General features: G+C 40.2%; 1 protein-coding gene across 2 annotated transcripts in view; it reads right to left on the bottom strand.

Annotated features, from left to right (window-relative positions):
• Window positions 1-12,954, bottom strand: part of si:ch211-26b3.4 (connector enhancer of kinase suppressor of ras 2) — a 563,588-nt gene extending 550,634 nt beyond the window's left edge. For both annotated transcript variants that reach the window (XM_052021060.1, XM_052021061.1), the window contains exon 1: window positions 12,724-12,954. In XM_052021060.1, the coding sequence (XP_051877020.1) occupies window positions 12,724-12,787 (64 nt within the window). In that variant the 5' untranslated portion in view covers window positions 12,788-12,954. The remainder of the gene's footprint in view (window positions 1-12,723) is intronic.
• Window positions 12,955-15,651: the final 2,697 nt, after the last annotated feature.

The raw sequence follows: 15,651 nt of genomic DNA, 5'->3' as shown, positions 1-15,651 counted from the left end.
AGGAAAGTGGACTTGAGGCAAAGGATCAGCCATGAGGTTACTGAGTGGCATAGCAGATTTCTGGGGCAGTATTGCTTCCTCTGCTTCTATTTCTTATATCCTTTTACCCTTATAAATCCTCAGCCCCAGAGGAAATGTATTCCAGTCTTTTAAAAAGAAGCAAAAGAGGAAGTAGCAAAAACTGTGTTTCAAATCCTCTCTAGTTGTATATGTGGATCCAAAAAAGAGAAAAACTGCTGACAAATGCCAATTTATTTAAAAGGAAGTGATAGTCCAAGTATTTATAGGAGAATTAATCCTGCCTTGGTGATTAGTAAATGAATGGAAACATTTCCACAGGCAGTGTTAAAGGCTGATTAGAAGGGCATGAATAATTAAGAACAGTCAGCATGGATTTGTTGTGGTTAAATTGATTGAAATTTTTTGTGAAGGTAACACAGAGGTTAATGACGGTAATGTGTTTGAAAAAGTCCACTTGAGTTTTGTTAGGGCTTTTGACAAGGTCCTGCTTGGGAAAATGGACAGAAAAGTAAAGCCAACAAAATCCGACCAAATTAGATGCAAAATTGGAAAAGTGGCAAGAAGCAAAGTGTAATAATTAATGTGTGTTCTTTGTGACTGGAAGTCTGTTTCCAGTTGGGCTCCATGGAGTTCAGTATTTCTCCAGTACAGAGAAGGCTGAAGGGAGATTTAATTGAATTGCATAAAGTTTAAAGGATCCCATCTGGTGGAAGGGAATGGCTGATTATCACATTTCTTCCAATTTAGTCCACTCTGTTCAGTGTTCACAATGTGGTCTCTTATATGTTGGGGAAAACAAAGGAAGACTGGGTGACACTTTGAAAAACACTTCCATTCAGAGCACAATGGAAACCCTGAGCTTCCAATTGCCTGTTACTTTCATCTTTCATCTCAGTCTGATCTCTGTCTTTGGACCCCTGCTCTGTTCTGAAGAAATTAATGTAAACTCAAGTTGCAGCACGTCATCTTCCAACTAGACACACAATTGAACTCAGCACTAAATTCAGCAATTTCAAATAAGCAGTCATTCCAGCCTTGTATCTCACACTTTCAGCATTCAGATTCCTTCTTCCTTCTCTTCTGATAAATTCTGATTTCAACCAACTCTCTCTAATTACAAGATCAAAAAACTGCACATGCTGGAAATCTGAAATGAAAACAGAAAATGCTGTTAATACTCAACAGGTCAGGCCACATTTGTGGGAAACTCTGTTTCTCATCCCACACTTGCTGCCTGACCCGCAGAATATTTCCAGCATTTGCTGTTTTCCTTCTAAGTGCAGCTCCCCCACACATTCCTCTTGTTTACTAGTCCTGACCGCTGTCTTGCAGCTGCTGCCACCAATAAATGTCATTCAATCTCTCTTGATCTCCACTCTATTACAGACCTTCCCTTTTGTTTTATGGAATTACATAGGATGCATAGCACAGAAACAGGCCATTCAGCTCAAACTGTCCTTCCCAGCAATTAGGCTCCTCTCAAGCCTTCTTATCTATCAACATAACACTCTATTCCCTCCTATCCCTGCAGTTTCCCCTTCAACATCTGTACATTGTTTCAATAATTCCCTGTGGTCAAACGTTCTACTTTCTCTTCTGTTCTTTGGGTAAAGAATTTTCTTCTGAACTCCCTATGAGATTTCTTGGTGACTACCCTTTAGTGGTGGCCTCTATCACCCCTCAGACTTCTTTTTCGAAAAGAGGTAAAGAACAGCCTGTTCATTCCTTCCTGATATAAATGTGCTCACAGTTCTGGCACAAGAGATTCTGTGGATGCTGGAATCTGGAGCAACACACACAAAATGCTGGAGGAACTCAGCAGGTCAGGCAGCATCTATGGAAGGAAATACACAGTCGATGCTTCAGGTCGAGACCCTTCATCAGTCCTGTTGACTGTTTATTTCCTTCCATAGATGCTACATGACTTTCTGAATTCCTCACAGTTCTGGCATCCTTGTAAATGTTCTCTGTAACCTTCTCCTATGCCTGTATGTCCTTTTTAATAATACAGTATATACAGTTATGTACATTAATCTAATTTTGGTCTAACCAAGATTCAATAAGGATTTAGCATAAGTTCCCTATGTTTCAATTCTGACTCCCTAGAAACGAATGCCTAGGCTTGGTTTGTTTTCGTCATGGCTGTGGCACAACTTTGCATATTAACTGGAGTGCTTGTATTCCAGTTTTCCTTTGTTCCTCTACCTCACCTCGACTCACACCTTCCAGGTAACAAGTGCTCTCTTTCTCTCTCTTCTTCCTGTCAAAATCTATTATTTCACACCTATCTGTGTTTCACTGGCTTTGCTGATTATTTGCCCTATTCTGCAAGGTTATTCATACCTCCTCGGTAGTGAGAATCCCATCCCCAGATGGATATCATCAATTTTGATTCCAGAATTTGAAGCTTTATTGTAAACTGTGAACAGCAGTGCTCTCAGCATTAATGCTTGCGGAATGACATGATCCTCCTTCTCTTTATTCCCACTGTTATCTATCCTGAAACCAGTTTAGAAATCCTTTCTGCTACTTGAAATGTAAATCCAGATTCTCTGACCTTCCTCATTGGTCCATTACGGGGTACCTTATTGAAGAACTTTTAAAAGTTGAGATAAGTTACACCTACAGGATTGTCACTGACAACTCTCTCTGTTACCCCCACAAAGGTTGCTCAAGCAAGGTTTTCTCTTTTGAAATCCATGCTGACTATACAGTTTTATACTTTTCGTCTCCATAAATTCTTAATAAGATCTTAATAAGGTGGATTATTATTTTTCTCACCACTGAAGTTAAGCCTTAATTTCCAGGACATGGTCTATCCCTGTTATTAAGTACATATATTACATTAGTTATCAGCCATTTGTATAGCATCACACCTTTTTCCAATGAATTATTAAATATGCATGGTTATGCCTTTTCTATCTCTTCCTTATAATTCTTTGAAATTTGTGGATGTTATCCATCTGGACTCAAGGCTTTTATCCTTATTTTACTTTGATTGGCTTATTTAATAGATTTCCTTTCTCTCTTTCCAATACAAGCATTTCATTACTCATTACATCATCCAATGTTCTGTACATTTATCCTATCTTGAAGTTAAATACTGAAGCAAAATAATGATGTAATATTTCGCCCCCCCCCCCCCCCCCCCCGTCATTAACTGTCTATCCCTTAATGGCTCTAATCCCAATCGTCCTTTCTTTTATTAAATTTTCAGTAAAATATTTTTCTATTTTATTCATATTCATATCAATTAATATTAATTTCATAGTTCTCTCTGCTTTCCAATTTTTTTAGTTTTCTTCTTAATCCCTCTGCTTTCTGTTTATCATACACACTTCTGTTGTCCATATATGTATGCCTTTTCCTTACCCTCAGTTGCTTCCTTATTCATTAATGGAGCCTCATGAGAGTTTAGTATTTTTCTTTCCTGTATTATAGTGAAACTTCCTATATTACAGGAAATTATTTTTCCTATATTATAGTGAACACTGGTTTAAGTGTTCCCATTGTTGTTCTACATCAATATTCACCAATATTGTTGTCTACTTTACCTTTCCAAATCCTATTCAGTGTCTCAAAATCAGCTTTTCTCACATTGTTAATATGGTTCATATGATGCATGATTCTCTCTACCTCTTCCCTACTTTCCCTGCATCTTTAAACTTTTAATCTCTGGTTTTTCACAGTTTTGATGAAATGTCATCAACCTGAAATTTCCCTCTCCAAAGATGCTACCTAACCTTTTGGTATTTCTAGGATATTCTTCTTTCATGTCAGATTTCCAGTGATTGTAGTATGTTGTATTTGGAATAGTGGGGAGAAAGGGCATTTCCATCAACAAAACGTGAGAATATATTTAAAGTAATTCATAGGAGGTAAATTGATGATCTCTTTGTTCCACTCAGAGGCTAGCGAAGATCTGGAACTTAATGTCTGATAGAGTTGAAAATGCAGAGATGCTCATCACATTTAAATATGTGATCAGGCTCCTTTTCTCATTCCTATGCTCACCTGGGCTAAGTAACACTCTCCCTATCGTCTAAAGAGCCTCTGCAGTAGAAACAACACTCTAGGCAGTGCTCCAGTTATGACTCTTTCAAGCAGTGTCACAAATTCACTTTGGAAAATAGAAGCAGTAAAGGATTCTTCTTAATGATGTAAATAACTTGGAAAAACAAAGATAAAATAAGGATAGAGAGAGAGAGAAGGCAAAAATAAACAAATTAAATATTTGCATCTTTAAGCAAATAATTCAAAGCTTCTGTTGTAGGCAGAGTAAAATTTAATTAAATTGTTGTGAATGCAGTGTTTGAAGGATGGGGAATAAACCACTAACTTATATGTTAGATGATATGAAAAGTGGGAAATAAAATGCTTTTTCCCTTCAAATCTGCCATGTAATGTATTTTTTCCAGAATGTGTAATGAATTTCAGTAACATGGAAATCTCTGTCACATTTACAGTAGACTTCAGTGAGGTGATGAAGGACATCAAAAACTACAGCTCAAAGAAGTGCAGTCTTTCTGGGGATCTATTTTATAAGTTAAATACCATTATCTTATCAACAAATTATTTGAAAATATTTCATGTTGACACAATCTAAATAGTACATTGCTCTTTTTATAACACATTGTGGCTATTAAAGAGAATCTTTAAAACAATGATCTGTAATTAAATAAATCAAAATCAATTTATTATATTGAATTCATACCAAGGTTTTGGAGTTTGATTTCTGCAATTCCATTAATTTGTTAAAACTAATTAATGATTTTGATAAATCTAATGAATAATGATTTTGTTTTGCCTTTGTATTAACTGTAACCATTAGAGACTGGTGTACACAAACCCAAGTTTTCCACTGAACTTGATTCATTGCCTTTTCTACAGGAATACACTGAAACCATATCCATTAATTATATATTAACTTCTATTATTGTTACTGCTCCAGAAAGGATAAACAAAATGGAAAGGGAGTTGGCGAGGGGCCAGGTGGAAGGTGGCTTGGGGTGGGGAGGAGGAATGAGGGATAGTTTCAATCTTAGTCAGAAAGGCAGCAAGCAGAATGGGTGGAAATAAGGAATAACTGGGAACAAAAGATTTTTTTTTATTTATTCATTTTCTGGACATCACCAGCAAGGCCAACGTTTATTGCCCGTCTCCAAATAGCCTGAAAAGATACGGGTGAGCCATGCTCTTAATCTTTTGGTAATGGTGCTCCCGCAAAGTTGCTTAATAGGGAGCTCCGTGACTTAGATGAGAATGGTGTGCAAATTGGAAAGTAAACCTGCAGGCGGTGGTGCTCCCATGCACCTGCTGCCTTTGGTCCTTCTTTGTTGTAGAGGCTGGCATTTGGGAGGTGCCCTAGAAGAATAACTACAGTGTAATTCATAGATGGTACACACTGCAGCCTCTGTAAACTGAAGGTGGAGGAAATGAATGTTTGCAATGATTGATTAGATACAGTCAAGTGGGCTGTTTTGTGCTAGATGGTATTGAGCTTCTTGTTGTTGGAGCTGCATTCATCTTGAGAAGTGAAGAATATTGTATAACATTCCTGACTTGTGCCTTGCATATGGTGTCAGGAGTCAAATCCTCTGACCTGCTCTGTAGCCATATTATTAATGTAGTTGATCCAGTTGAGTTTCTGGTCAATGTGAACCACTGCCCACCCCGTCCCCAGCCCCAGGATGTTGAGGGTGGGTGGTTGAAAGATGATAATGCCATTGATTGCCAAGGACAGGTGGTTAGACGCTCTTGTTGGAGATGGTCATTGCCAGCATTTCTGGGTACAAATGTTAATTGCTACTTATCAGCCAATGGTGGAATTGTACAAGCCCTTTAATAGCAGGAACATATGAGGTGAGAATTAATCACAATTACAGCCTATACCAAAAGTAATACAACAATTATGCAGGACTTTAATCATCATATAAAGTCGACAAATTAAATTGCCCAGAAGTAGATTGGAGGATAAGTTCATAGTATACATTTGCAGCAGAACAATAGGTCTTGGAACCAACAAAGGAAAAGGATCTTTTAGACCTTATCTTGCATATTGAAACCGGTTTAATTACCAAATTCATAGTAATAGATCGTTTCGAAAAATGATTACCACATGACAGAATCTCGTAAGCAGTTCAAGAAAGACAGATCAGATGGAAACGAGTACTTAAAGACAATTATGTAGATGCATTGCAAAAGATAGATTGGGAAATTAAACTAAGAGGTTTGCTTGTAGCTAAACAATGGCAAGCATTTCAAGAAGTATTTCACGATCGTCAACATACTACTTTCAATTGATGAATAAAAATCCATAAAAAGTGAACCATTTGTGGCTAACCAGTGAACTTAAAAATAACATAAAGTTGAAAGGATGTCAAGAAGAGCAGTAGCCAGAAGATAAATTATAACAGGAAATTTTCAGGAAATAATTTTAAAAATTGTTTCTACACCTCTGTGTTAAGGAAGAGAGAAGTAAAAATAAATGTTACAGAAATGGAGAGGAACAAAGTAATTAACATACTAAAGAGAAAAAACCTGGAGAAATTAAAGGAACAAAAATCAGATGTTTCCTGTTGACCTTGTACCCAGCATTGCAAGGTTCTAAATAAGGTACCCACCGAGATAATGAATGCATTAATGATGATCTTGCAAAATTGCTTGGATTCTGGAACAATCCGAGAAGACAGGAAGATAGCAAATTTAACAGCAGACCTTAAGAAAGATGGGAGACGCACAAACAGACTGTTTTCAGGTTAGTAGGCTTATCAGTTCTGGGTCCTCGACCGTTCATAATTTATGTCAATGAGACATGAAAGAGTGTAACACATTCGAGATTTTTGATGATACAAAGCTGGATGGGAGTGTAATGTGTGCAGAGGATGCAAAGAGTCGAGTGTTATAGTTAAGCAAGTGGACAAGAAAGTGACACAGAAAAGTAACAAGTGGGAACATGTCAGGTTATTCACTTTAGTAGGAAGAATAGAAAAACAGATTTTTTAAAACAATGACAAACTTGTAAATGTTGGTGTGCTGGTTCATGAAGTACAGAAAGTAAATACAATATAAAAAAATGAAGTAAAATAAGGCTATTCACCACCGCCACACCCCCCCACACACCCCCCCCCACACACAACCCCCCCCCCCACACACACACACACACACACACACACACACACACACACACACACACACCTGCTCCACCATTCAAAATGGCTGACCATTCACAGTATCACTTTCTTGTACTAATCCCATATTCCTTGATTTGCTTAATATTCAAGAATCTGTCAATCTATATTAAATACATTTGGCAACTGAACCTCTCTTGGGTAGAGAATTCCAAAGATTCACCACTTTTTGGGCAAAGAAATTCTTATATTTCTCACGCCTGAATTTTGAAACTGTGATCTGTGGTTCCAGATACCCCAGCCAAGGGAAGCATCATCCCCGCATCTACCCTGTCAAACCCAATTCGAATTTTGTAAACTTCAGTGAGATAATCTCTTGCTCTTCTAAACTCAAGAGAGTATATGTCCACTCTGTTTAATCCATCCTCAAGGGACAATCTCACCCTCACCCCACCCCTGCCATCCCAGGGATCAATCTGGTGAACCTTTGTTGCACATTCTGTACAGCATGCACATCCTTCTCCCTGAACACGCCAGTACAGCAAGGAATTAGGAAGGTAAAATGTATGTTGCCCTTTCACTATGGGGGCCAGAGTACAAACTAATGAAGTCAAACTGAGATTGTACAGAGCTTTGCTGAGACCACATTTGGAGTACCTTGTGCAGTTTTGTGTCCACCTTGGAAAGAATATACTTGCTTTGGAGCCACCACAGCACAGATTCCCTAGATTGGTTCTTTTGATAAGTGGTCAGCCCTTTAAGAACTGAAATGAGAAATGTCTTCATGCAGAGGTTTTAAGTTCTCTACCATAGAGTAGTGCTTTGTTGTCAAGTATGTTCAAAGTTGAGACTGATACATTGTTAAAAAGAAAGTGAGGAAACTGGGATCGCGCAGGAGTTGAGGCAAAGGATCTGACAAAAGTTTATTGAATAGTAGAATGAGTATTCTATGACCTACCTCGAATCTATTTTTCATGTTCGTACATTCTACATTTTCTTCAATGACATTGTCCCCATATGTCCTCAACTATACATGCTTATTTTAGTTAGAACATCAGGGATGGTATTTGATTGGCAGAAAACATCACTAGGAACTTCACTCTGGGAAGGAGCTATTGATATAACAGTTCACTCGAAGTTCATTTAAACAAAAAAAAACTCAAAATAAAACTGTTGGAAAATCAATTATATTGTGAGTATTGTGCATTGATCCCCCTTTTTAATGCTTTCATTTCCATTTACATATAACCCAATAAAAGTCAAAGATCTTCAACTGGCCATTCTCCATTACAGGTGAAATGATAAAGTCATGATACAAATCAATTATCACAATTTGATTGGCTCAATTTACAACTCTGGTTGAGTGACTTGGATATATATCACCAAGAAATAATTGATCACATGTCACAATTTCTGCATCCTAAATGGCCCAAGATTACATCTTGTTGTGCATTGGATAGCCTTAAGGCCTTACAGTAAATGGCTGCAATGAAATGGGATTAATTACTTAAAACTACAATAAAAATGGGAAGTTGTATGAAACTGAGGTCATGAAAAATAATCAGAACTGAATTAAAAGAATATCTGAATTCTCATTATGTTGTATTATTAATTTCTACCTGACAAATATTTCATTTTGGCCATTTTTTTTGTCAAAAGAAATTCTTTTTTTAGGAAACGTATTGTGTGATGAGAGTTAATGATTTAATGCGTTATCAAATGTTATATTTCTGTAATCTTTTACAAAATATCATCCATTTATGGTTCAAAAAAGTACTACGCAATCTTATTACAGGTGATGTGTAAAGGCAAACAAAAGGTTGCTTCACTATAGAGGGTACATTCAAAAAAGTTTGAAGAGACTAAGAACCTTGCTGGAAATGGGCTCCTGATACAACTCCCTCTGTGTGCTGAATGATTCTGGTTCCAACTTAAGAAGCTTGACATTATCCAGGACAAAGCAGTCCACTTGATCGGCATTCCATCCATCACTGCAAACATTCACTCTTTCCTGTGGGGGCTACAATACTGCAGCAAACTGACAAAGGTTCTTTCAAGGCTTCTCCCAAGCCCACAACCCTCACCACCAAGATGGGCAAGAGCAGTGTGTGCAATTTCCATTCCAAATCCCCAAACCATCCTCACTTGGAGATATATTGCTATTCCTTCAAAAACATGTTTTCAAAGATGGTTTGGGATGGGCAACAAATCCTGGCTTAGCTAGCTACATCTACATCTTGTAAATGAATATAGTAAACATTCTTAACAGCATCGCTCTCTCTCTCTCTCCCATCGTAACACACATGACACCTACATATACATAAACAAAGGCACCAGGTAGCTTCATGTGAACATAAATCTCTAGAAGTTTATCAGACTGCTTCACCAAAATATTGAAATTGATATTAACAAATTGAAAATTATGGCAAAGAAACAGAAGTGTAAATTAGGTTATAGGGTATGCTTTTAAACAGAATTAGAACAAAACCTTTAAAAGCAGTCTGCTTCCAAATCGCAAGAAATTCATTCTTTATTAGAAATGCCCCGTAAATGTGTGCAATTCTTACAAACAATAATGCAGAGATGAACGGGCTGGAAGTGCTTTTGGGGCGAAAGGTTAAATTGTACTTAATGTGCAAGATTGGATGGAAAATGCGTCTGTCGAAAAACCGAAATAAGTGACATAAATGTCTTTTTCTACTGGGGTTGAGTCCTGCATTAGATCTCTTTAATCAGCAGCAGAATACATAGTCGTGGCCCGAAAGAAGTCGGCTGTGACTCATCCCCATCTGAAAACTGCACATCTCTGAGCTTAACACTTTGGAGTCTGTCTCCATCCTCACGCGGCAAAAAAAAAGCAGAGCTTGTGGCTGTTGTGATGTGTTTGTCCTTCCACGTTAGGTCCTCCTACAGGTAGCAGTCGAGATGTTTTTCTCAAAAGGTTTAGATCATCGATAGCGACAGATCGTGATGGAGGGAAGCAGGCAAATCTCTAATGTGAGTTGAATGTTAACAGGACTGCAGACCCCGAGGGGCGGCTGGGCTTGGCTCTTCTCCACCCCACTAGAGTCGCAGAAACACATCGTAGCCAGTCCACACCGAGGAGGAAAGGACTAAACCAATCGATTATTTCCGCGGCTATACCGATCTTATTGCTTCCCCCCCCCCCCTCTCTCTCTCTCTCTCTCTCTCTCTCTCTCTCTCGGGGCTGACACATCAACCGCCGAATCTTTTTGGAAAGATGCCATTTTTTTTGGTGTGTTCCCTGTTTACAGCATGTAAACGGGTCGAAGTCCCCATAAAGAATATAATGGAAACAAAGCCATCACCAATGGCAATTGCAATACAATCAATTCCAGATTAGATGCTAAAATCGCCTTACCAATGTATTTTAAATTGAAAATGAGTATATTGTAGCCCAGTACTGTCTGGTCAATAGGTCTCTCCGAATTACCAAAGGGTGGGCCGTCGTTGCAACTTAAACATTATCCAAGATGTGTCTTTGAACGATTGTCAATGCGACTAATTAAGATATGTCAATACCATGTAAATAGAGCCAGAGTAATTGACGCTGTCCAAAAAAGAAGGTCCGGTGTTGAGGGAGCCAAAGCGGGGGAGTAGATGCCGATACTCACATACTCCCTAACAAGGGGGATAAAGAGAAAAAGCGAAGAAAGGGAGGGCAAGTACAAGAACGGGGGTGCAGGCAGAGAGAGACGCCATTGACTATTGATAATAAAGGAAAATAACTCCATGCTTATTACACAAAATCCACCTCAGTGTAAATTAAAATCAACGCTGAAAAGATTAGAGCAAACCCTGGATATTCTTCTTGATCTGTTGCACACAAATGTGCATGTGTTGTATTGGAATATGCAGTGAACAGGGTGGTTGCGTAGATATCTCAGCGTACAGAAGGATTCTACCTAAGACTTAGTGCTTCCTGTAAGTTTCCATTGCCAACGCAGTCCTATTCTTGGGCTGCACCTCCTTACTGAGCCAAAGGAGAATCCCCGTTTTGGTCTCTAAACGTGGATGAATACTGTGTGAATCATCAGCCGCGTTACATTTTTAAAAAAATCAGCCAAAACATGAATGGGGAGCACCGCATGGAAATGAGCGATTCGTCGTTCTTCTGTATTGGCCTTACACTAAGTCGAGCTATGGCTTTGTATTGCAGAGAGTTACATGACATACAGGGAAGAATAAATAAGTCGGGAATCGGCGGGCAGAAGGGAGATTACATATGACCGTACCTACAAAGCCTACAAAGTTGCAATGATGATTGACAGGCTTTAGAAATCCATTCTGAATGTACATTATGAAAATGATATTTTAAAAATGTCACGGATAAGTGAAATGTTATGCCGGATCATTCATATTTCAGTGCGATAGGAACCGAGTAACTAGTTTGTGAAGGACTCTGTCTCTTCTGTTTCTGGCATTCAGTGATACGGACGGCTATCGATTGGGAAGCTGACGGATCACCAGTGGCCCTCTGTATTTAAGATTTTTAGATAGCGCTTTATGCTGATGATACATCAGTCACAGCAGAGTTTTGGACTCCGTTCAATTTTCAGACAGAATGAGAACACGAATCCACGCCAGTGGTATTTCAGAGCACCGAGTTCCCAACATCTCACACTCAGGCAGCTGAATATTCCCATTTGGTCCTCACCCATGACAGAATTAGCATTTTCTCTATAGGCCAGCCTGGAGCTAGTTCTGGGGCAGCCGGACCAATAAATGCAAACCCGCCAACTCCAAGCCGGAGACTTCTCAAAACAACGAAGTAAATGTGTCCAAATTGTGCGCCAGTTTGTTTTATGAAAGCTCCCTACACATCAAATGCCTGCAGCATCAAGTGCATCTGCCTTCCTCGAATCCTGGGATAAATATTGCAGTTGATCAATCTGCTCGGAGGTGGCATTCTCCGTATTTGGCAATAGCTGCATTGGCCTGATGTGAATACAGTACATGATTAACGGCAGGAGGAGGAGGAGGGTGAAGTGGCGAGAGAGGGGGAGACATGCAACGCGAATGCAGAATACATGTCAATGCAATTCTGAGTCGGGGAAAAAAAAACGAAAGACGGTCGTTATCAAAGGCGGAGATCCCACGTTTTAGAAACAGCAAATCACTCGCGGCTTGTGAAGCTGCACCGCATCCAATCCGTACCGCATCGCAGGATTACACATCAGCAAAGCCTGCTCGACAAGAACAGGCTCCGCTGATGTGTCCTGAACAAACAGGGTCCAAAACAGAAACACGCCTCGGATTCTTACGGCTCAAGTTATCACCAAGAGATGTGATTATCAAAGGACACGGGGAGGAGGAGATCCTGAATTCACTCTCACAATTTGGGCGATTGTGGTGGCAGGGTTCCAACAGTGTACTGTGGGTTAGTATGCTAGTATCTGCCAGGTGGGTTTTTACTATGTATTTTGCTAGACGGGATAGCGTTTCCCCTCCCCTTCTCCACAGACTCTAAATGCAAAGCAAAATTAACAAACACTGAGGCAAAAGCTGTCGCTAATTTCAAACCCATCTTAAATGCACAAAACATAAGTACCTTTCATCCAGTCCACCACTTGCTTAGGCGTCCACTTGCTGATGGGTTCCATAACCAAAGCCATAGGTGCCTAATTTTTGTGGTACTGCACACCAGGCAGAAATGGGAGGACGGAGAGGGCGGCAGATATTTCAAAGCATGTCTGAAGAAAAGGGGAAGCTGGATGTCATCGTACAATCCAGATGTGTGTGTGTGTGTGTGTGTGTGTGTGTGTGTGTGTGTTTGGAGGGAGGGAGGAGGAGGGGCTTTTGTTGGAGGTCTGAGAGAGCCCCGTGGTTCCAACCGCACTGATCCGTCGAGATGTTGGCGGCAGCCTCGCCGCACGCTGGCTGCAGTAACCTCAGCCACGGTGCGCCGGAAATAGCGCAATATGCAAAGTCAGGACTTGTCACTTTCCACTCACATCCTGCTCTTCCCAAACTATCTTCTGGCCTGTGGCGGGGACCTGGCAGGCGGACAGCGGCTTGCAAGCCCGCGATGCCGCGGAGAGCAGAGCGGGTGCTGTCCTTGAATTATCACAAAGGAAAGAGCGCTGTCCGGAGTTCCGGGGACCTGGGACTTCCACTCGCGACTTTCAGACGGAAGTGCATGTTGTTACCTGGCTTTCTGCAGCGACAGGTCTCCTTGCGAGACTGTTGGCAACTCAATTTGGGGCACGGGGAGGTTGAATTTCTGACTTGTCCGTCTCTGGATCCTGCGGATCTCCACCCCCCCCCCCCCCACCCCCACCCCCACCCCACCACCCCCCAGGCCAGAAAACTGGGCAAGTGCTCTTTAAGTAAAGATGCCGAGCGAAGGGTTCCGCGTTCGTGCGCCAGCCCTCCTTGCACCCGTGCATTTTCTGGTTTATTTGCAAGACTGGAACAATGTTCACTGCTGGTCTGATCTTCGAAGACTGGTTGTTTTCAAACTTGAGGGCTTCACTGTCCAGTTTATTCATTCTCGCCCCAACAGGGACTGCCGGGGACATACGAGGAGGTGGGTGTCAGCTGGAAAAATCCATGGAAAAAATATCGACTGACGGTAGTCTCAATTTAAAGGCGGAAATGATGAATGATACTGGCGACATCTCAGCATCTGTAAAGAGAACCAAAACAAAAGTGTAATACTTAAACCGTCTGTACGACAAATATTTGAAAATCAAATAAATTTCCACAGCTAGGAAATCTCCAAGCCAATAATGTGCTTCAAGCTTGTCACGGGTACCCAGTCCAAGACTCTTAGACATGGTTCTGCATAGTAAACATCTTTCTTGATAGATTAACTCTAATGGATTCCATCATCATCACAACATATAATTTCCTCCGCAAAAGCAGTGCGTCAGGCAAATGATTTCAAACCCCCCATAAATTGTTACACTCAAATTTTAGTGTGCGGAGATACTGCATTAACTTTTTCTTGCTTCCGTGAACGAGATTGGTTACTGCCTCGGTGGATAAAATGCACGAATGCACTCAATTTATGGTAACGTAATCTCACATAATAGTACTCGGGAAGTTAATTCAAGAACTGTAAATCTCCAATAATATTGTCCATGGGTAGTCTAGATCCAGTGCGTGGTTTCTGATGTCCATATGTACAGTTGCCCGTCAATACAATAAAAATTATTTGACATTAATACGACCAATTCAAAGTAACATAACTCATACTTTGAACTACGTTGGCCTAAGAAATACTTTTGCAACATTATTTACGGCTCCACTTTAAAAACAATGCGTTAGCTTTCCTGTTTTCCACCCTCTTACTCGAAGGTAACAGAAACATAAAATATTTTCAGTTTTTCTCTTGATATAATCAAGCATCTGCTGACCATGTGTGCATCTTATCTGTGTGTGTGTGTGTGTGTGTGTGTGTGCTCTGCTAGACTCTTGTTTATTACAACACAAAGGAGGCCGTTCACCCCAGCGAACACACGTCAGCTTTTTATACGAATTTTATACGAATTAGTCCCATTCCTCAGATCCTTCCCCATTATGCCACACACTCTTCAATTCCTTTTGAAACCAACGATTGTATCCGCTTCCAGCAACCTTTTGGGCGGTTAGTTCCAGACTATATCAACTTAGTCTATGAAATAAAACCCTCACGTCATTTCTGGTCCTTTCGCCAATGAAGTTAAAAATGTGTCCTTCCCGCTATCAACCCTTCCACCGAAGGGGTTTCCTTATTAATTTAGTCTAGAATTTTCAGGATTTAAAACCTCCTTCCGACCTACTGCGCTGCAAGGGGAAAAAAGCCAAGCTTCTTCAGTTCCACGCCCTTGGAATCATCCAGTAAATATTTTCTGAACCCACTCTACATTGACTTCTTAGGGCACAACCCTACAGTATTTTATAAAGGTTCGATATAACCTCCTTGCTTTTCTACTCTGTGCTCCATCGCTAAAGCTCAGGTTTGCTTCTTGTTAAATTGCTTTTCCAACCTGACCTGACACCTTCAAGAGAGATATTCCTCTCCGTCCCCTTTCAAGATGTTTACTTTAGCTTACGTTATCTCTCCCTATTCTCCGAAAAATGTACATTTTACGCTTGTTGGCGTGCAATGTCATCATGCACGTATCTACCCATTCCACCGGCATGTATATGTCCTCTCGGAGCCTTTTAATATCCTCTTTTGTTTATTACATTTCTCTGTGTTGTACTAGCTGCAGATTATGAAATTGTACCTGGTATCCCCCAGCCAAAGACGTTAATAAACTTTTTTAAAAGAAGTGGTCCTTGAACCAACCATTGAGAAATACCACTGAATAACTTCTAGTCGGGAAAATAACGATTCATCACGACTCCTCGTGTCCTAGCCCGAAGCCAATCTTGTATCCACTGCCCCCTTTATTACTAAGGCTTCAGATTTTTTGACAAGTATATGGTACTTTCATAAAATGCTATTTTGAAAGTTCATATCGGTAGGTATGAACAGCATTGTCCTCAG

The sequence above is a fragment of the Pristis pectinata genome, chromosome 8 (genome assembly GCF_009764475.1).
Source record: "Pristis pectinata isolate sPriPec2 chromosome 8, sPriPec2.1.pri, whole genome shotgun sequence".
Lineage (NCBI taxonomy): Eukaryota > Metazoa > Chordata > Chondrichthyes > Rhinopristiformes > Pristidae > Pristis > Pristis pectinata.
The sequence above is the reverse complement of the archived record's forward strand: the minus strand, read 5'-3'. Positions and strand labels throughout refer to the sequence as shown.